Source organism: Prinia subflava, chromosome 11 (assembly GCF_021018805.1).
Source record: "Prinia subflava isolate CZ2003 ecotype Zambia chromosome 11, Cam_Psub_1.2, whole genome shotgun sequence".
NCBI lineage: Eukaryota > Metazoa > Chordata > Aves > Passeriformes > Cisticolidae > Prinia > Prinia subflava.
In genome coordinates, this window is record NC_086257.1 from 6629965 (window position 1) to 6651567 (window position 21603).

General features: G+C 44.4%; 1 protein-coding gene across 3 annotated transcripts in view; it reads right to left on the reverse strand.

The window, feature by feature from the left end:
• Nucleotides 1-21603, reverse strand: part of NGEF (neuronal guanine nucleotide exchange factor) — a 48130-nt gene that overhangs the window by 13103 nt on the left and 13424 nt on the right. Inside the window, exons 4-10 of one of the 3 annotated variants that reach the window (XM_063408058.1) lie at nucleotides 20552-20666; nucleotides 12018-12188; nucleotides 10842-11027; nucleotides 10627-10730; nucleotides 5823-6097; nucleotides 1299-1459; nucleotides 1010-1162 (exon numbers count right to left, since the gene is read on the reverse strand). In XM_063408058.1, coding sequence (XP_063264128.1) covers nucleotides 1010-1162; nucleotides 1299-1459; nucleotides 5823-6097; nucleotides 10627-10730; nucleotides 10842-11027; nucleotides 12018-12188; nucleotides 20552-20666 — 1165 coding nt within the window. Of the gene's footprint in view, nucleotides 1-1009; nucleotides 1163-1298; nucleotides 1460-5822; nucleotides 6098-10626; nucleotides 10731-10841; nucleotides 11028-11819; nucleotides 11865-12017; nucleotides 12189-20551; nucleotides 20667-21603 lie in introns of those variants that run through there. The other 2 variants (XM_063408059.1, XM_063408060.1) reach the window with 2 other exon arrangements.

Consider the following 21603-nt stretch of genomic DNA (forward strand, 5'->3'; position numbering starts at 1 on the left):
AAATAAATGCTGCCCTCTGAATTCACATTTAGAGTACCTCATCTCCAACAGGTCCCTTTCAAGCTCAAGTAACCCAGCCTATTGCTACATTGTTTCTAAGTGTTTAGATAACGGCTGTAGGCAAACTTTCTGCAGCTGTATTGCTGACTGAAGGAAACCCTGTGGTACCCTCTTTTTGGAGAGAGCAGCAGGCCAAGCTCAATAAAGGTCCCTTAAATGTTTGGGGTTTTCTCCTCAAAAGTTAGAGAGCAGAGAAATGCAAGGACTAGACATTGCTCACTCGCCTGAACCAGCTGATGCTATAGGAGAAGATACATTGCAGCATGTGCAATGGGCTGTCCTGAAAGAATCCAGGACATTGTAACTAGAGAAAAATTGTTTCTCCTCCTCTCAAAGACAAGCTTGTAGGGCACTGGTTGTTTTGAGCTGGTATCAGAGAATTCCTACGGGACCAAAAGACTTGTTACACTTGAAAAATACTACAAAAATATCTTGGATTATATCCTCAGGCATAGGTTTGTGTGTATAACACTAGAATGTGAAGAAAACAGCATAATTTTTTTTCTCCTTTTAAGAAAATCCTATTGTTCTGAAAAAGAATAGTTATGAAATTGGGTAAAGTCAAATGCCTTGCTGAGAAGGTTGGGAAAAGCAGTGGCTTTTCCTATCATCAAGATTGATATTACATTCTTGGCCTTCCAGTGCTTGCCTCTACTTGCAGTGCAAAAATGGGTGCATTACACAAGCACACAGCCCTGCATGCACCATAAATATTTCCTACAGTTGAGAAATGCTGGCTTTGGATTTATTTGCCATGTTACCTGCATAACCCATCCTTACTGTAAAGCCTCTAATTGTGTTTTCTTTTTATAGATACAGTAAGAAATCATGAAGTGGGAAACCCTGTTTCTGTGCTGTCTAGCCCTTTCTCATAAATACCAAAATTACAGTTAAATCTGTGACCTATACAATTCTGCAAAATAGTCCAGCAACAAGCACTAGAACTCACAGAAGCTGCTTGTAGGTTCTCTCCTGGTAGGTCTGGTTGGAGACGTAGGTGATGTACACAGAGAAGTGATTGACTGTGTGCTGGTAGACAATATCACACACATCCGAGATCACGATGTTCTCTTCCACCCGCTGCTCCAGGTCTAACAGGAAGCTGAATGAGAAAGTAGCACCCATATTAATTGTGACCTATCTGTCCCAGGCAATTCCCAGAAGCCAGCTTCTCCATCCCTCTCCAACTGCAGTTACCTAAAGCTGCTGCTTTCAGTGCTGCTCAGCAGCCAACTTACCGCTCGCTGACAGCCATGACATCCAGCACGTTGGAGAAGAGGATGTGTGCCTCAGACTGGTGTAGGATCTTCTTCAGACGCTCATTCTCCATGAAGTGAGACACCAGCAGGTTCAGACTCTTGTAATACGATGCTTCGGAAGTAACCAGCTCAAACATGGCCTGGGGGAACATCCCAGAGAGGGAAGTCAGGACAGGTACCCTCTACAGAGAGGCACACCAGGCATTAATGAGAACATCCGTGCTGCTCAGCCACGGAGCCTGCACCACCCAGGCTGCAGGGAGAGGTAAGCTCACAATGCATTTGCCACATGTTATAGGAGACAGTGAGTTCAATAGGGAAGTCTTCCTTTCATAACCATCAGCCCTGACCTGGAGGAAATACAGCTGTTACTTTACTGTCCCAGTGAGACTCCCTGGTCAGCCCTGGCCATACACTTTTCTGCCCAAATTACAACAGACCAGGACAAGACATAGTAGCCCCTAACTACTACCAGAAATCATAAATATTCTCCAAATTTCAGTCTTTGCTTATCCTGTTAGAAAACTCTGGAGCAAAGCCTGGTTTCCTCAGGCCAAGGATGTGGTCTGTGGAAACAGAAAGACAAATTGATGGTTTGGTTCAGAGATAAAAATCAGTTTAATGTGATGTGGATATAAAGTCTTCTACCTACTGCAAGCACTACAGGGACATTCCACTATTACCACTCAGAGATCCCTTACTCTCTGGGCAAGTAGATGTTGTCTCTGTTCAGAAGTAGATACAAAAGATGTTTATTTATACAACTACTGAATTCATTAGTTGAAGTAAGATTAGCTGAAGATTCTCACAAGAGCTTCAACACAATGAAAAGTTGTTAGATCCTTCAGGCATCTCTTGATGAAGGGGTATCTTGGGTTCCTTGTCCTGGGGCCCATGGTCCGTGCTGCCATTACTGAGAAAGGTAGTTGGTAGTTCAGTACAAGTTTTGTTCCCTTGAATCTGAAGCTGCTTCAATGCCCCCCTTGTGCCCACAGCTCCTCTGTTGCACCCTGCAGAGGGGGGAGCTGCCCAGGCAGTGCAGGTGCCAATCCCTGAGCTCTGCTGGCTCTCAGTGGCTGCTGGGGCCCAGCTAAAGTTGAGGAGGTCTGATGGAGCCATGCAGTGTTTTCTGTCATATGTACACAGAAAAATATATTCTAAATTAGCTGGGGGTCTGTCTTGTGGCTTGGTTGTTGTCTGTTTTTTCTCTTTAAAGAAATTATTTGGAATTTTCCACTGATCAGTTTTTGGCCTTTTCCTGGAAATATCACAGTGCATCACATAAGAACTCAAGGCAGAGACCTGGGTTGTGTCCCTGACACTGGGCTGCAGTCAAAGACCTGGGTGAATCAATACAGCAAGGAGGGACTGCTACTCAATCCAGAGCTGCTAAAACAGCAGCTGAAGTGACATTTCAGCTCTTTGCAGGGTTGGCAGCCTAGGAAATGTTCCCAGTGGGCATTTAAGTGCAACAAGTAGTTTCCTGCACCAGAGGAGGAGGTTGTGACTGCACAGCCTCCAGAAGGAAGACAGAGCAAAGGGAGTCAATACAGATGAACTTAGTCAGTGACCATGGAACAGCCAGTGTTTAAGGAATAAGAGGATGCTGCATTTTGTTTTCAAGGCCAGATTCCTAATGAGAAAAGTGGAGGAGCATCAGCTCAGCTTCTCCCAGAAGCTTTACCCAGGCACTGGGCGAACCTCTGAGAGAACTTCTCCCTTTCTGCATGACTGGCTCAGTCCTAAATGTAACTTTAACAGCTTTACCTGTACCTTTTTATTTGATAAATGAGAGAAGTCAAAACAGGCAAAGATATACAGGATGTGTTGGGATAACCTGGGTTTCCTGGAGATTGACACCTCAAATAATTTTGCACTGCAGCTTTCCAGAGACTGCGAGTCAGAAATTTTTTTCTGCCAAGTCTGACTGTAGAATTTGTGTATGTTTGCTGTTTGCCATAATGGAGGGTGACAGACCTCCAAGGGCAGGTCCAGAATGCAGGTTATACTAAAGAAATAATGAAATCCATAGTGAAAATATCTGGCTTGTTTGTTCCAATGGGGACAATAAAAAAATCACTTTCCATGACACTTTTCAAGAATCCACTACTCTTTAAGTGGAGTTTCTTGTTTTGATGCTTGAAAACTGGTTTGGTTTTTTTTTTTTTTAACTCTTGCATTGATAAACTGCTCAGTAATTTTCCATCACTGCCACTAATGAACACTGGATTTCTCTTCTTGTTCTAGTCTCTTTCACTCTGAAGATAATTTCAGATAACCAACTTTTTCTCTGACTCTTTAAGCCCTACTCTGTCACAGCTATGGTGGTGTTCCCTTCCTCAGCCATGAAGCAGGGTGTTAACTTCAACTTTCTTCCCATGTGTGTACCAGTATTTCTCCCTGTGGTCAAAATAATGGTGGTCTTGCCCCACCTTTCCTGGCTGAAGACATGCAAGCTTTTCTAGTCTCTGTGTTTACTACAGCTTTGAAGATAAAATGGGTCAGAAAATACAGTTTTGTCCTAATGATGTTTACTCCAGAATTTCTGCTGCCCTGTACTTCAGGAAAACTTCTCCAATTCTCCTTTATATGAATCTGAACCTTTTACATTCACTAAATTAGGCTCTCATGTACAGCTCACTCTCACAGTTCACATCAAACATGAGTAGAGTTCCAGACCTGCAGGAGCAAGTAATGCTTGTTTATAGCAAGGCTGAATCCAACATCATCTCTTCAATAAGTTCAGTGATTTCTCTAGCCCTCCTTGTTTTCTGACCTTGATTCTCCTCACAAAGCAAATTCTCCACTCTATCTGCTCAGTGTTCAGCCAATTTCACAGCTTTCTGGCTTTGAGCAATTTTATAATCTCTTACTGTGCTAATCCCAGAACAAGATGGAAGAAAATTTCAGGTCTGATGAAGTAACAGTGGAGAAGGCACAGCACTTCTTTATGACAGCACTGTCCTGTTCTCCAACTGCTTTATTTCTCTGGTTATTTTAACAGAGAGAAAAAAAAATTGAGCACAATTAATACTGGGTTTTAGCAGCATAGAGATTTTTTTTCCCAAAACACATACAGGTAATGAATGTAACCTAACAAAAATGACAAGCTTTGAAATCTATAATGCACACTTTTAAGCAATATATTTCTCCATAAAAATGCTTCATTTTGAAGCAAAAATAAAAATAAAAGCTTGTAATTTTTTCAAATGCCATATTGTGTTTGTAATGCTGGCACTTGGAAGTACTGTGTTTTGCCAGGTAAACAGAACAAATCCAAATAACCAGTGCAGAAGAAGAACATGGAAAAACAACAAATCCTTTCATTCACCTTCAGCCCTAACCCTGATACACTAACAGCCTGTGCTTGCCAGCCCAAACCAGTGTATATAAACACCAGTCCCCTCCACTAAGGATGTGAATAACACAGCCTTGCCCATCATATCCTAGGGGTGCACCAGAGGAGCCTTTCCAGTGTGACAGTCCCTAGCCAGGACTGGCACTGTGTGCACAAGGTGTTCATCAGTGTGGATTATGGAAGAGTAGGTGAACTTTGGAGGGACTGCTTGCACCCTGAGATGTTCTTCAACACTTTGGTTACCATCCTGTGAGCCAGGGCTAAGCAGATACCCTGCCACAACCATCCCCTCAGAAGCAATCCTGGTGCAGCAGTACAGCTGGAAAGACAGCCTTGGAAACCCCACTCCTCACACCACAATGCAAACCTCACCCTAATCGAGGTCTGCCCTCCCCACTGCTGCCTATGAACGCAGTGCTATGCAGTGACACTCCTGAGCACTCACACCCCCCATGACACCCAAAACAGCAGCCAGTTGTAAACTGTGGTGTGACTGATGTTGTCATCACTTGTGACAGCTCCCCCCACCCACCCCTTTCCCTGTCTGATGCAGTCCTGTAAGTCACAGTGTATGGCTCTGAAACAGTGATGTGGTTGCACTGCGTGGCTAAATGCAAATATAGCTGTCATTATTTTTTACTGTTCGCAATAGACTCCAAGTAACAACAATTAAATATAAGGAAGTTTATCAATCTCTATCTCTCCTATTTCTATTAATGTCATCATATTCAAAACCTTACAGGTAATGGTTGAGTTCTTCTAAGATTTCTGGTGGAAAGTTTTGTCCTGAGTAACTTTAGAAAAGGATTAATGTGCACTGGAACCAATAGCTCTTTTGTAAAAACCTCCTAAATATCCCTCTTCCTTTGTAAATTGGTCCTAACAACGAATCAGAAAAGGGAAAAGAAGTTCCTTTTGCTACAGAAATATCCACAGCAATAACATACAGAACAATGTCTGCAGTTTCACATAAAAAGAGTAAGTGGTATGTTAATCAGTGCAACTCAGAAAGTACTCAACAGGGCATGGCTTGTCTGTGACTACTGTGAAGCTTTTAGTTTTTAAATCTTGATCATCTGGCCTAATTCACTCTCCATTTTTTCAGCAGCAACAGAGTTAAGAAATATTCTGCCTTCCTCCATTACCTCCTGCAGCTTGATCTCATCTGGCTGGAGGATGCTGAGGACACCACTGTTCTGGACCTCCGGAAGATCCTGCCATAAGTTGAACCTGGAGTTGGAGTTTCTCAGCAAATTGATTTGTGGTGGAGCTTTGTTTTCGTTTGTACTTGTGGGTTCTGCTTCAGATGGGGTTTCCTCACTGGGTGAAGTCCCCTCAGGGTCTGTCTGGGAATCTTGCAACCGCCTGGTTTCAATCTCCTCGCGCGTAGATTTATCTCGATATTCCTGGTACAAGAGCCCTGGGAAGGAACATAACATTGATCTGAGAGGTTAAAACTGAATGAGATAGTAGAAAAGTATTGTGGGAAAGGACAATTGCTTTGCATTAGTTCACCTCAGCAGAGGTGAGATAGATTCCTTCCATGCAGAGTGAAAAGCCAATTATGGTATTCCTATTTCAGCCAGAAGTGGAAACTATAAATGGAAGGCCATTTCTAAATCTAAAGTATTGTTAACAATCTGCTCTCACAAAATATTCACTAACACTGTCAGATGAATCCATGATCAGAGGATATAAAAGAAATGATTTGTCAGGCTTTTAAATGTCTTTTAAACCTTGAATTTCTCTGTTATATTACTATGTTATATAGGTTGATATCTATGTTTAAGTCTGTGTCTGGAAAAATAATACTGCACACACTGAAATTACTTTAATAGAAGCAATTTGGTGGCCACAAAACTCCTAATGAGGAACCACTGAGCTGCTGTTACTGGCACTGGACAGGTGAAGCTTCAGGACAACTAGCTATAGTTACTAGGTTTATTTTGGTACAGACTTCATGGTTAGCCTTGGACATGTTGCTTAATATCCTGTTGTTTTCCTTCTCAGTTTCTAAGATGCTTGAAGATACAAAATTAACATCCAAAAAGCACCTATTTGCTACAGCACTAAGGAACAGGCTCTGAGTTCACACCATGTGACAGCACATCAATGACACCAGGTGCCTTCCAAGGTTCAATTACCAACATCAGGAGTAGATGAAATTGCACAGGCTTTGCCCCCACTCTGATATCAACTGACAGCACGAAAAGGTAGGAATCCCAAAGTTCATTGCCAATCTTTAGAACATCCTTCGTCTCTCTGAGGGCTTTCAAAATGTCCCATTTTTCTTTCTGAGCCATCTGTAGGACCCAGAATTTTAATTGCTTGGATATAAAATGTAATTTAGAAGACATGTAAAGGCAGGAGAGCAGGAGCACACTGAGTCACTTTTCCTCCTTTAATGAAATTGAAGAAGCACAATTTACATTCTCTCCCTTGGTTTATACTTGAATTGCAGTGTAACATGAATGAATAAAGAGAAAATCCTTTCATGTTAAAAAATGCTAAATATTTTGTCTGAATCATTAGGGGTTAAGATTTATCTGGTCACATGTATTCATGATATTTGATCTGAGATTCTGTGTGTAGTAAGGTGAGAGACAATGGGATTAAAAGTTTGTTTAAAGCAGGCAGAAATGTAGATGTTGCTGCCTATTAAATCTCTGGACCAGTTTCAATGAGGCTGTGTACCAGTCACAGCTAAAACTATACAGGAAATATCCTGGGGAAAGGCGCAGGAACAAGCACAGCATTGCTGCAGTCTGCGAGTGTGTCCTGTTATCTGTTCTTCCTGGAAAGATGTTCAACGCCAGATTAAAATAGCACTAAGGGTAGCTGTGCCTAGGAAACCATATAGTCTTCTGTTAGCTTCCTACACAATACTGAGCAGAGGAGACTTCCCCTGAAGTTTTGCATGCTGCTGCCACTTATGTAATTTCTCTCTGCGTCAGCTAGGTTTATATGGCTTTCCTAAGCCTTTCAGGCTGCTTTTCACTGTCAGGGAAGGTGCTGAGGATGTAGCAGGATGGAAAGGCCCCTTCAGGTAGCAAAGAGCCTGCTAAATTGGAGTTGCTTTTGGTGGTATTGATCTTTACGGCCAGCCTGTGCTCGAGGGCTCTAAGTTCTTTTTGTCCCATAAAAGCAGGACAAGCTGGGAAGCAACATCCTGCAGCAGCGTGAGCAGTGTTTGGCTCAAGGGAAAACAGGCTGGGAAACAGAAGTGTAATCTATTTTGTTCAAATTGGAGATAATTATACTTGCAGGCTTTGACTGCAGGTATACAGCCATGTCATGCTGCTGGCTCTGCTATGCAAGTCAGAGCATGCTTTGTTTAAGGAAGATTTAGGGTCCCTTGTGCAGATCTGAAGAGCAGCCATTTTTAAAAGATTTATTTCTCTCTTGCTTTTAAGGAAATAAAACCCAGATAATGAAAGTTGGTTTTGTTTCCAGGTTCCCTGACTGACCAGATAAGAGCTACAGAGCCATCAGCTGCAGGCAAAACAAATACAGACATGGAAAGATCTGACTGGTGAAAGGCATCCACCACCAGAAATCAGCTGGAAATGACAGCAAGAGAGACTGGCTGAAGCTCTACCACAGACAGCAATATGGGAGAAAGCAGAAGAAAGACAAAAAACAGGTAGATGTTTAGGCAGAAGGGTAGGAAGAAATAAGGAGGGTTGTGCTAGCAAGGATAAAAGATATCCCTGCTGTTTTGGTCCTAAGGGTCTGCCCATACGTTGGTAAAGAGGTTACAATGGGTAGAGAAATGTAGATAAGAGAGAGGGAGAGAAGTTATGCCAAAGCCTTGCCCAGATGGAAAACGAGATGGTCACAGCATAGGAGAGGTAACAGATGCAAGGCCAAGGAACAAGGTTTTGACTTGTGAAAGGATAACAATACATCTGGGAACTGACTGAATTTGTTGAAAAATGCTGAGATCAATAGCTGAATGTGACTCTGATTATATAATTATTTAGTAAATGCTTACATTTAGCAAGTGAACAAGTACAAAATGTCAGAGACCTGTGCAAGCTCCCTTCATTGCTTAATGTCCCAGCTGTCCCTACTGTGACCTGGCTGATGGTTAACCCTGCGGTCAGAGCATGAGTTTGGTCTTCTCACTTGACCTGAGTGTTTAAGACTGATCTTCCTAAGGCATGTTTACATAATTTTTGTAGTACATAACAGACATTTCCCTTTTGTTTAATCCATTTGATTTTCTGTCACAGTCTCCCTTCCCAGCTCGCTTAAAACCTGGGAAGGGAATTGAAAAACTCGTTACTAATTGTAGAAATCCTCGCCTTAGAGAGTTAGCAGAGCTCTTAAAGTAAATGTTATTGCATTGAAAGCTATGTAAAATCCCAGGAGGCCCAGGGAGGTTTTCTCTGAAATTCTCTGCTCCAGTTTCAGGCAAAGAGTCCAAAAAAATGTCTCTAAAGTGGAGGAAGGGAAGAGAGTGAGTGAGCTCCAACCATTTGATGTAACATCTCTGGTGGGAATAAACATAACACCTCTGGTTGTCAAAACCCAGTCTCCTACATAAAGGTGCAACAGACCTACTTGCAGTTACACTGATATGTGCAGACCTTTTGCACAGCTTGCCTCTGATATACAGTACATAAAAATGTATATGAATATAGCAACAGGGTTGCTCTGAACTCCTGCTGGTTTTAGTATTTTTATTTTACCTCTGAGGAGCACAGTCCCAGTAATTTGACAGTGTTTTGACACAGCTCTCTTGGTAGGTTAGTATCTCCACAGCCAAAAGCAGGTAACACATCTGGCAACACTCATGCAAATTGTTCACCACTTTCCTCCAGGAGGCCCCAAACTCAACTGGTTTGTTGGACAGATGCTGGCAGGCTGCTGGTTTCACACCAGCCTCCTTCTCCAGCACGGTCCCAGTGGCATCAGGGGTACCAAGAACCAGCCCTGCATGCCACAGCCTGACACCAAACAGCAGAGACAGCCTGAGAAGCCTTTTCATTCCTGCCAGGGAGGTTTGCATTGCTGCTCGTAGAGAGTTATCTATTGGATTTTCCCATGCAAAGTGCTACATTCCTGCCCTCTAGATTCAAGTATGTTGATTTTGTTTCCTGAAACCGAGCAGGAAAGTTTAAAAACAAAGCTTCTATATTCCCACCATAAAACCTGCCTCAGGGTGGGATTTAACTTTGCTGTTGATAAAATCCCTCTGAGGAATGTCACAATTCTGATGTGGGAAACCAAGAAACAAGCTGTGGAGATCTTCTCGCCATCCCACAAAAGATAAAGGTAAAAAATAAAAGAAAATACCATAAGAACAAGAGCTTAACAGTCCTCTCCTCCACAGCCACCCAGATAACCTCAACTTTGCCTTTTTAGAGACCACAAAGGATAAAATAACTTACTCCTGTGTTGAAAGTGCTATGCCAGTGTCTGTTACACTGAATAGATGCAGACACTGGTGCATATAACTAATGTCCAACAGGATGGGTGATAAAATACTTTAGTCTTATGCCTTTTGGAGTATGCAGATTCATATTTTAGTAGAAAGTTTGGAGTAGCCTTAATGATTGTTTCGTAATGACAAGAATAATTGTTATTTATAAACAAGGGTCAAGCTGTCCTGCAATAGCATTAGTCCCCTGCCGAGCAACGTGCAAGCCTGATGTCCCTAAAGATCTCAAAAAGCCACGCTAATGATTTTTTACACCAACAGTGAGGGGAGGATAGGGAGTTGGGGTCTTGCAGCACAAGCCCTCATCCCGCCCTAACTCCCCCCATCTGTGCACCGCTTGTCTTTTGGCTCTGGGTTCGGGCGTTCGGGGGCCGGCAGGTGCACTCCGGCGGGGCTGAGGGGCACCTCTAGGGGCTGCTGTGCCGCCGCCGGCGCGGGGAGCGGCAGAAGCCGCGAAGTTGTGTGAGGGCGCCGGACATCCCGCGGCGGGCACGGCTCCTTACCGATGTGCTCGATGAGGTTCCTCCACGAGTCGGCCGTCATGGGGTGCGCGGGCGGTGCATCGGCCGTGCCGGTGGCGCGGCTCTCCTCAGGGGCGGGCGGGCTCCTGTGGGGAGGCGGAGGCACCCTCAGAGCAGCGGCGGGACAGCAGCGGAGCGCGGCCCCTCCGCCCGCCCGCGCCCCCCGCCCTCAGCCCTCAGCCCTCAGCGCCCCTCACCTGGTGAGCTGTCCCGGCGAGCCGTCCTGGTCGAAGGCGCAGGCGGCGCTGAGGGCCGCGGCCAGCAGCTCCATGGCCGGCGGCGGCAGGCGGCTGCCCAGCAGCTCCGGCGGCAGCGGTGGCGGCGGTGCGGGGCTGGGGGAGCCCGGGCGGTTGCCACGGTAACGGGGGTAGGAAGGCAGCAGCCTGCACGGGAGGGAAGAGGGGCCTCGCTACCGCCCCCGGGGCGCCCCCGCGGCCGCCCCCCCCCGGCCCTCTGAGCCCCCAAGGCTCCTCAGAGCCTGTCTGGTCTCCCCAGAGTGTCTCCTCAGACATCCCCTTCTCCCAAAGCGTTCCCATGGCTCTCCCCTAAAACCTCTAGAGAGCCTCCTCAAATCCTCTCAGAGCCCCCTCAGAGCCGCCCTTCAGACTCTCTTCAAAGCCTCCCCACAGATTTTCCCCAGAGAGACCCCCTCGAAATCACCTCGGAGCCTCCCCACGGGCTTCCACCAGCCCCCTAGCCCCTTGCAGCCCGTCTCCTGGTTCGCAGATTTCCTCCGAGGCTCCACGGAGTTGTGCCAAATCCCGGTGGAGCTCCCTCAGCCTTCCCCCAAATCCCTCCCCAAGACCTCTCGAAGCCCGGCAGTTCCCAGCCCTGCTCCCTCGGAGCCCTCAGAACTCCCGCCTGACCCCTGAGTTAGCCCAGAGCTTCTCAGAGCCCCCCTGCAGACGCTCACAACGCCACCAAAATCTTTTCCGAGCCCCCACGACCCCTCAGGTGTCGTGTCGTTCCCCTCCTCCCCAAGCTCCCCTCTCAGAGCCCCCCACCCCGATCTCGGTACCCCTGCCCGCAGAGACCTCCTCAGTGCCCCGGTTCCCCTCTAGCGCTCCAGCGCAGGTCCCTCCTCCGCCCGGAGGCTGACTCCCTCCTCCCCAGGGCCCCCCCAAAAGGCAGCAATCCCTGCCCCAGAGGCCCCCCACCTTCACAGGCCCCCCTACCTCCATCCCCCCTGGGCTCCTGCAGCGGGGTTTCTTCCCTCGATGCAGGGAAGTCCTTTTCTCCGTTCGCTCCCTCCCTCCCCAGCAAGGCACCCTCCCCCAGCGAGCACCCACACACCCGTCCCACCTCATGCCCCAGCCCCTCTCCTCCATGCACGGCCACCCCACAGTGGGAGGGGGTCCTGCCCCGCCACTGACCTCCCGTCCCTCAGCCCCGGGGCGCAGCGCTGCCTCCCATCCCCTGCACCTCTCTGCTTATGTGTGGATGGCGCCGGCTTTGAGGGAGGAAAGGGGGTGGCAGAGGGGGGTTCTCCTGAACTGCTTCCAGATCTGGTGCATATGGTGCATTTCTTCTCCAGGAGTGAAACCCTGAGATGGAGGAATGTAACTGGGAAACTCAGCCTAATCCCTCCTGCCGGGAAGCGCACTCCTGATTACCCCACAGGATTGGCTGCTATCCGCCTCTCCTTCTCCGGCAGGGCTTCGCACCCGCTCGGTCATTTCCCTCATCTCCCCTTCCTTAGCGTCGCTACTTCTGTAAGGATATATTCCCTCCTTTAGGAAGTAAGTATCTCAGTACTCAGTAATCCGTATCTGTCTGCGTTCAGGTAATTGTTTTTCTGCCTCCGGGATAAATCCTCTTGAGCTCCAGAGTACAGTTACATCCTTGCATCAGTTCAAGTGCTCGTAGACAGGTTGGGTGCAGCTCTTCACCACATGTTAATAACCCTCAGCCAAAAAAAAAATGTCATCTGCACCACGTTGCAACTGAGGAGTTAACAGAGGGAAAATGCTCTGCTATTCTTTGTGATTGCTCTCTCCCTCTTGCATAAATAACCGTGATCTTTTTTTTTTTGTACGTGGTAAAGTAATTTATGCAACATCATAAAATCCATGTGTTGGTCTGTATGTGTAAAATGGCTTCCTTTTTATAATTTTTATATTGGTTTTGCTAAATGATGTGTCAGAATAGCTTTTAATCAGCACATGATGATACGTCCAGAGAAACTCCTTCAGCTTATGTGAACTAGATCTAGATCTGGCACACTGGAGAGCTCAGTTATTAAGTCATTAAGAAGCAGAGCAGGAAAGAAAAACAGCTGGAAATGTCACTGAAGGCTCAGAGAGGGCTGCGAGTGTGGTCCTTGTCCAGTCCCAGACCAGGAGGTCAGAAGAACGGAAAGGAAATACCAGGGTGAGGGTGAGAGCTGGAGCCTGTGTTGTACTTACAGAGGAGGATGAGAGCCTGAGAGCTGTGGCTGAGATTGTCACTGGATAGATGCTCAGTATGGGTTATCAGCCAGTAAACACAGGAGAGTAAAGGGTTGAGGGAGCCAGGTGAGTGAGGGGGTGGCCAAAACCTTGTGGAAGTCATAAAGCAGAAGCAACTATCGGAAGCTCATGTTTTGGTGGCTTGCTGCCAGGGCAAGAATATTGTCAAGGGTTTTAGAAAGTGGGTAAGCTTCTAAAAAGCTTCTTTCTTAGAAAAAGAGAGCCTCTTCATTACCCTGAAATCTGGAAAATCAGATATGCTGTTTACTGTTTTCTCAAGGGAAGGACCAAGAGCAGTGAGGAGTTCTCTCTAGTACGCAAAGTGAAAACAGTGTATAAGCTCTTAACTACTAGAATGAACATATATCTAAATATAACTTTTGGATGTATTAAACTAAAAAAATTAAATCTTTCAGAAATATGCTTTAAGAGCTTAACAGATTTCTAACCCCTCACATTGCTTCACTGTCAAGGGTTAAATCTGTTGGAAATTGAAATTTCTTCTTAGAAAATTGTCTGGGTCATGCTATGAAAAACATTCAGAAATAGAAAGCATCTTCCCATGATCCCATAACTGGTAATTTGATCCTGCCTTGACTTCCCTTTTCTTTCACTTTTACCAATATAGTTTTATTTTTGGTCTGAGATGAAAACTTGAAAACATCACAGAAAGCAGTAATGATAATAAACCCTGAAGCTCTGAAGAGGTGAAACACCAGGTAGGAGTGAAATGCCCCCTGTGGCCATGGCAGGCCCACTTGTGTTTCTGTGTCTCAGAGGCCTGTTACACTCCCTAGCAATGACCAGTACTATACTTTTCCTTCCTTTAGGGCTGTTCCTTTTTTAACTGTAATTTGATCTTTCAAAGATGTTGTTCTTTTTTTCCTTCCCAGCCTTATTCTTGTACTTCACATTGACATACACAGAATATCCATAAACAAAACAAGTGCCTGAGAAATACTTTTTCTCCCATCTGAGGTGACAGAGTGTTCCCAGCACTCATGGGACTGGAACAAAAAAATTATATTTAGCAAGAAAGAGATATTTTTGTCCTGCAAAATTTGCTGGGATTTTCTAAGTCTTGCTTTTCTGTTTGGGGACAAAACAGAACACTTTTAGAGTTTGACACAGAAACTCAAGGCAGGCAAACCAGTGATTCTGTCACAGTGGTGACTGGGATCTTCATGCTGAGGGTGGGGATCCAGGTTGGAGTCAGAGATGTGTTATTCCCTTGCATCCCACATGTCACTGCCTGTTCCAGGGCAGGTCAATCTCTTCCTGAAACTGCTTTGCTTTCTCTAGTCACTCAGAAAGATTCTTGAACGTGCTGAATGCCTTATTCACCTTATTCAGATACTACTTTAAGTCAGTCAATACTGAACTATTCCTAAAAAGAATAGCTATAAGATGCCTCCCTACTTCCACAATTGCTAGGATTTTGTATGCAGCTGACCTAGCTGCTCAATTCCACTTTTCACTTGACTCCCTGAGGCAAATTTCTACCTCTGCTTTTATGCCAGCACTCACTCAAGCTTATCCCATTCACAGTAAGCAAGTCTGGGCAGCTAAAGCCTTGGAAAATGATTCTTTTTTCTTTTGTAGAACTAGATGTGTGTGTGTATTTTCTTACTACAAAGTGAGCTCAAAGTGAGTGCCAGCAGAGCTGAGGTGGCAGACGTGCAGATGGATGTCAAGACCATGGCTGTGCCACCTTGGATAATTTTTCAGTGCTGTGAAATGGCAGGCTCAGGCCTGGACAGATTCCTGCTCCACCTAATCTTAAACATGAGGTAGGAGTTTAGAGGAGGTGTACTTTTTTTCTCTCACTGTAACAACAAGCAATTTGATCCAGAGCCTGAAGAGTTTTTCCTGTTAACAAAATCAGCAGAAACTCATAATGACAAACCAGTTTTGTCACCAAAATCCCTCTAATTCAGCCTAAAATTCCTTGTCTAGTTGTAGAGGGAAAGAAAGAATCCAACTACTAGAACAACACACATTAAAGCCCCGTAATAATGCTCCCACAGCACTGTAGAAGCAGCGCTGTGGGCTCTCTGCTCTGGTTGATGACAGAAGCCATGCAGTGCCCCAACAGAGCAAATTCCAGTTTTGTCTGTGGAACTCTTAGGGTCTGCAAGCATAAAGGCACTGGAAATGATCCTTGGTGGTCATGGAGCATGACCACGGTTCAGCCCCCTGTGGGCAAAGGAAAGGGGGTTTAAGCTTGCACATGTTCTGCAAAGAAAGGTTTGTGTTGTTGCAGACTGTTTCCAGCTTCACTGTACTGCTGCTGGAAAAGATTTTAAATACTAGCTGACCTGGTCCATTTTGTGTTAAAAATGTGATGATTGATGAGAGTTTATAATTAGTTTATCACAGTTACCTCATTTAAGTTATGCTTGAGGGATGAATTCCTAATTTTGGTTTGTATTTTCAGGCACTAGTAATTTTGAAAAATGAGTAATCATTTGAATTAAGATTTATGATGTGTATTTCAACTCAAAAGCAATCCTTAGAATAAAGCCATGCAAAGATCTTGTTTTCAAATGAAATTGAAATGCATTTCTAAATGTTGTCTTATAGCAATTTTTAGAAATTAGATCTCCTCTTCTAGAAACTAAAAAGAGAAGAGGCAGCCCAGGAGATGTTATTCATGAAAAATTCCCCAAACCCTTCTAGTCAGTGGGAGTTTCACACCAAGAAAGGCCACAAGATGAGGTAAGAAGCACTTTTTTAAATTCGAGTTAACCAAATTATTGAGAAGTGTGAAGTTATTAATAGATTTGCATGTTATACCTAGTCAAGGACGTTTTCATACCTCAGTTTCATTCAGGTTCCCTCTGTTCACATGTATTTTTTAACAGTGATTTTGGCAAACGGTATATCTGGGCACTTTCTATTCCTGATTTTTGACTTTTTAATGGTAGACTGGTGGAAATTCTCATCCCTAGTATTTTTAGAGCCTAAAGGCTAGGAACATATCTGTTCTCCTGAAGCTCCTTAAGCTTGCATCAAAACACCTTAGTTATACCTGCTGGGACCGGCAGCTTTACCAATAACTAAAAATGTACAGAAATGCCATCTATGTGCTTCTAAGCTTTTGATGCTCTTAATCATCAGGGTTACACTTTTACTTACTGACCATCTGCCATAGACAAGTTATTTTTATGTATTCAAAAGCACCTCTATTTATTAGACTTAGGGAAATATTATTGGATCTCTGTTAAAGAAAACACAAATCCTGTTGTTCTCTCCCTCAAGAAACTTTACTTGCAGTTGATATGCAAAATGAAATTTTGGGATTTCAAGGTTTTTATCTCTGCCACACTCATGAAAATCCTATAGAATTATAGGCTCTTTCCCACTGTCCACAATGCTCACAAATTTTAGACCTAGATTTTAGCACCTAAAATTCCTGAGCTCCTGCCCATGGAGAGAATGTGTGTTGTGCTGAGGGCTGAGAGAATTTCTGTTGTTGTAGCTGTAAAAGTTGTCTGGTGTAGATCTAGGCACAGTGAATAAAGGCCATTTCTGTGATCAGCATGATGAGAAAACCCCTTGACTGAAAAACAGAAGGAGCAAGACTCAAGCATGGAGAGGAAGAGGTCACCTTCTGGACCAGGGGACTGCTATGAAGAGAGGAACTCACCCACAGCTGGATGCTTCAGGAAATGGTGAATGGAAAACACTGTAAAATTTGGCACTGGAGCTAGGAGGAGGGGTTGGATAGTAAGATTATATAAGGAGCCAAATGGTGAAGAGCCTGTGGACCAAAGGGACACTGAGATATGAGCCGTATGAGATGTGAGGGGGAGAAGTGAGAAGAATGTGTCTAGAAAACAGTAGGCTAAGGAAATTATATTGGGAATTACAAGTTGAAGCTGATAGAAAAGCAATGAAACAAAGAGATTGATGGAGAACTTGGGGGTCAGGGCCTATCCAGATGAAGAAGATCAGACTGGGAGACCTGGAGGGCAAAGCCTAGACCTTGCACAGTAATGAAAATATGAGTGGGCTGAAAAGCCTGACAGGCAGAGACTGGGTGGAATAGGTGGGCAGGCTGGGATTGGGATCTCCATGAGCTATATGCTGGAAGGATGCTTTATAAGAGTTGTGTGTGTTATTGCTTGCTATTCTGTGTGATCTTGTGAAATATGAGATTCTGACAGTAATGACATTTTAATACCTACAGTAATGACATTTTAATACCTACAGTGGCTGTTTTTAAAATACTTCTCTCTGCAAATATGTTTGCTCTTAGACTTTTTAGGATGCAGATTGCACAAAAAGAGGGGTAGAAAAAATTATCTATTTATCTATCTTAAAAAAAAAAAAAAGTGTTGCACAGCAACAAAATGTAAAGATTTGGTCAACAGCTGTTTGCACCAGCTATTCCTGACTTCACCACTTGCAAATTGAAGCACCCTTAGCAACATAAAGAGGAGGTAACTTTAAGAAATGTATTTCATAAGTAGAAGGAAACTGCTCAAGTATGGTATAAATCCTTTGCAATCCAGGTCCTGGACTCTCCAGAGGCTTTTCCTGCTCTTCTGGTTAAATCAGGCTATAAAAGCAGTGCCCTCTGCTGCCCAGGACCGAGAGTGCTGGGCTAAGGGATGGGCCCAAACTCACGTGAGACCCTTCAGAGTGCTGTGCTATTTCACATGTGTACTGCTTCTCTAATACATGTGTTTGCAGGAATTCAAACAAGTTTGAGTCCTTCTTACTGCTGGAGGTGACTATTTGTAGTCACTGTTGTAGTACTTCCATTCTTTGAGCTCAGATCAAATGTGATCAAAGGGTTTTTCGATGGTCCTTGTTTGTCCTAATTGTAGGTTTCCTAAGCAGCACAAAGAAATAGTTTGCCCTACACTGGTAGATCAATGGCCTCCATGATCTTTGCAAAGTGAAATTTCACACTGCATTTCTCTTCCCATGTATCTTCTGTGACAGCTTTCTATGATCTCTGCACAGCTGCTGCCACACCAGAGCTGGAAGGACTGATCCCAGTGCGAAAAAGCAGCTTTTTGTGAGTTCAGCTCCTTCCAGGGCTTTGGCTCTGGTTACTCTGGGAAGCAGAAGTTGTGCTAGAAGCTCAGCACTGAGACGCTGAGGGCAAATCAGCCAAGTTGTTGGGAAGTGGCTTGTCCTTGTAGGGGTTTGGACCTCTGTACAATGGGCAAGACTGAGAGGGAGCCATGGAATAGTGTGGAGAACTCTGGAGTGCTTAGGGGGAGCTGGAGATCATGTAAAGAAGGGTCATGGGGAAAATATATCATTTGAGCATAGTTAGACAGGAAAACTCTCCTAGGAAGTATCTTATGGGTGGCCCACGGCCATCCAGAGTTTGGAACACCAGCAATAATGTTGGAGGACATCTTTTGTTCAGACATCAGTGTTCTGAGAGCAGTGAATTACTCTACAATTCTCAGGGCTTTGAAAGGCAGGTAGATTCAAATCAAAATCCCATCTGAGTACAATGCAGATGACAATTCCTTTCCCTGAGCTCTTTACTATGTTCCCCAGCTGTATTTACCTCTTGCCCTGAATTATGTAGCATTGGCTATGTGTGAAGTGACATCCTTTCCTGTGAAGAAGCCATTTGTGTCAGACCTGCTGGTTATCTTCATGCAAGGAGAAGGGATTGTGACTGCCCAGCCCTCGTATTTATATGGTTGCTGCAGGATGCCTCTGAATGTGAAGAGATGCAGCACTGCTGCCCCTCTTGCCCTCAGGACTGTGGTGATCCACTCCTGAGAATGCCATGGACCTTCCCAGTCCTGGTCAGAGGTGTCTGTACTGTTCCTTCTGCAGAACTGCTAGCTTCTGCTTTCAGAAGAATGGGTAGCTGGCAGGTACTAGATTTATTCTTTTGGGGAGAAATTACATGCATGTCTTGAGACCAGCAATAATATTGCAAATATCTTGTCTGCATAATGGCCGTTTTTTCCAAATAGAAGTGAGGTACTATTGATTACTGCAAATAATGTCAATTTTTAGGCTCTTTCAGGCTTTCTCAATGCAGATTTCTAATGGTTCTCTTATAAATTACAACTGATATTTTGGAGAAGGAAAGAGGACATGGGTTGAATTTGAGCTGGAACTGGTCTCATTCCCTGTTAAATCTCTGCTCAGTTTCAGGAGATGTCACTCAGCAGGACTGCCTGCTTTTAGCAAACACATGACTTAAAACCTGTACTGACCTGCCAGGCTCTGTGCACAGCAGCATCTTTGATAAAACTAACTCCTAGTGCAGGCTCATTGTTTCCAGCTCCGGGGAGAATTAGAAATTGCACATTTCAGAGCTGCCTAAATGCCAGTGTCAGGATGTCAGATTGACAGTGACGATTATGCCCCAAGGAGAGAAAGACAGATGGGTTTAACATCGCAGCAGACTGTGGCTGTCTAGTTTCATATGCTCGGTTTATGGCCGAGGGGCAATCAATTTTAGCCAAGGCAATTAATTTATTTAAATACAACTTGACACTTGGCTCAGATTGTTCTGTTAGAGTCCTCTCCATAAGGAAAGGTGCCTGGGAAAGCACTCTGTATTACCCCAGTATAGCTGGTCTCAGTAATTAGGACCAGACGGTGCAGCAGGATGCATGCACCCTTAGGGGACAGGTGCTTACTGCTTCCAGCTTGATCTGCAGTAGAAGGAGGGGCTATCTCACAGTTGTACACCCAGGAGGTGAGTAATTGGAGAAGGAGTTTGGGAGAAAACCTCGATTATATTTGAAAATGCAGGGGTAGGTAGCTGCTCCTCTCTCTGCCTGGCTGCAGTGGCAAGAGAGCAGGAATGAGGGCAGGTTTATGGGATGCATGTAAAGTTCTGAGTTGCGGGACCAGGGTCTTCTGCTGGACCTTTGTTGTTGAGGGATTTAAGCCAAAAAGGACTACCTCACTGAAAGCCTCTGTTGCTTATCAGTTCTTTAAAGTGAACAGAAAAGAAGAAGTCTGAATACTTTAGAAAACATCTTTGTAGCTACTTCTTCAGCTCTGAAGTCCTGTTTTCCATGCCAGGTTGTGTAACAGGCTTCAGGAGAGCTCTCTATGAAGGCCAGGAATGAGATTATCCTGATGTTGTGATGTTCCATAACGAAATCCCCACAGGTCCTCCTTATTCTCAAGAAACTGCTTAAGGCAGTCTGCCCATTTTGCTAACACTGGTGGGTGATCCTGCACCACATTTCCCTTTTTTCCATCTTCCCCATCTGTCTTTTGTTCCCCCTTTTTCCTTCACTGTCTGCTCCAAACCCACACTGATAAGACCCTTTTACCACCAGGCTAATACTGTACTAAGTCATTAAGACTGAAAGCAGCACCACAAGTCAAGGTGAGAAGGCATGGATCAGAACTACACCTTAGTTCAGCTGTCCTTCCCTAAAGAAAGAAGCATTCTCACTCTGACTAATTTTCAGGGGAGGCATGGGGAATACCCTGCATGGGAACCTGCTTACCTTTGGATCAATAATTCATCTAATGCTGTTGGATCAGAGTTTGCTGGAGATGGTGATCCCTTATGAGATAAAACATTCAGAGGCTCTTTGATGGGCTCATAGTTTTTGAGTGAACCTGTAATATAAGAGAAAGCCAAGAAGGTATTAAAAGAGTCATTTTCTTAATTTACCTTTACTGTATGTAGAGGTTTGCTGACACCAAAGGCAACAGGAAGACCACAGACACAAAAGTGGTTACATTTTAGCTTTGAATTTCAAACAAGATCAAAGTGTCATCTGCTTCTAAAGTGCAAATGCAGCTGAGAAAAGGTGAAATTGGATTTAGGGTATCAATTCTTATGTACAGGAGTAGCACTCTCACCACTGCAGGCTGGGTCCCAACATGAGTGATTTTCAGTGCAATTATTTGAGCAGAAAATGTTCAGCTGTGTGTGCCTGTGCACACCAATATTTGGTTTCCCAAATCAAGGCTTCATTACTGTTCTGCTTTCAGACACACGGTAGATATTCAGTTTACTAGAGAAATCAAGGTTAGGTTTGGTGAGAGAGGAGCTTTACTTTTAATTGCTTCTCCAATTTTCCTCAGATGAACCACTGATCCTTTCACAGGGAGTCAAAGTTGCATTAAGTCCAAGGCTTACTACTGCAGTAGTTGGCAGGAGAGGATGCATCTCACTTTTCAAATTAAATCTCCCATTGTTTGAGGCTTGTTGATAAATGGCCTTGCTGCTTTTTATTAGAAATATTTTGGTCTAAGTCATAATTCTGTTTGTCTTTCACATTGGTGAAAGCACGGTCAGGTCAGTGCTCTGAGTGACGCATGCTTCTGATGCACATTTTTAATCAATTTTCAGAGGGAAGGGATGACATACAGAGTTTTAAAACTTCCTAAAATAGAGCCAAGGCCTTATGAAACAGTAGTTTTGAGTTATTCATTTTGAATAGTTTAAACACTTTATCCTTCTGTCAAAGAAGAGTGCTTAAGAAAAAAACTCATCAATTCTTTTTCCAGTTAAAGAAAAGCATCTATTATGTTTTACAGCTCCTAGGCT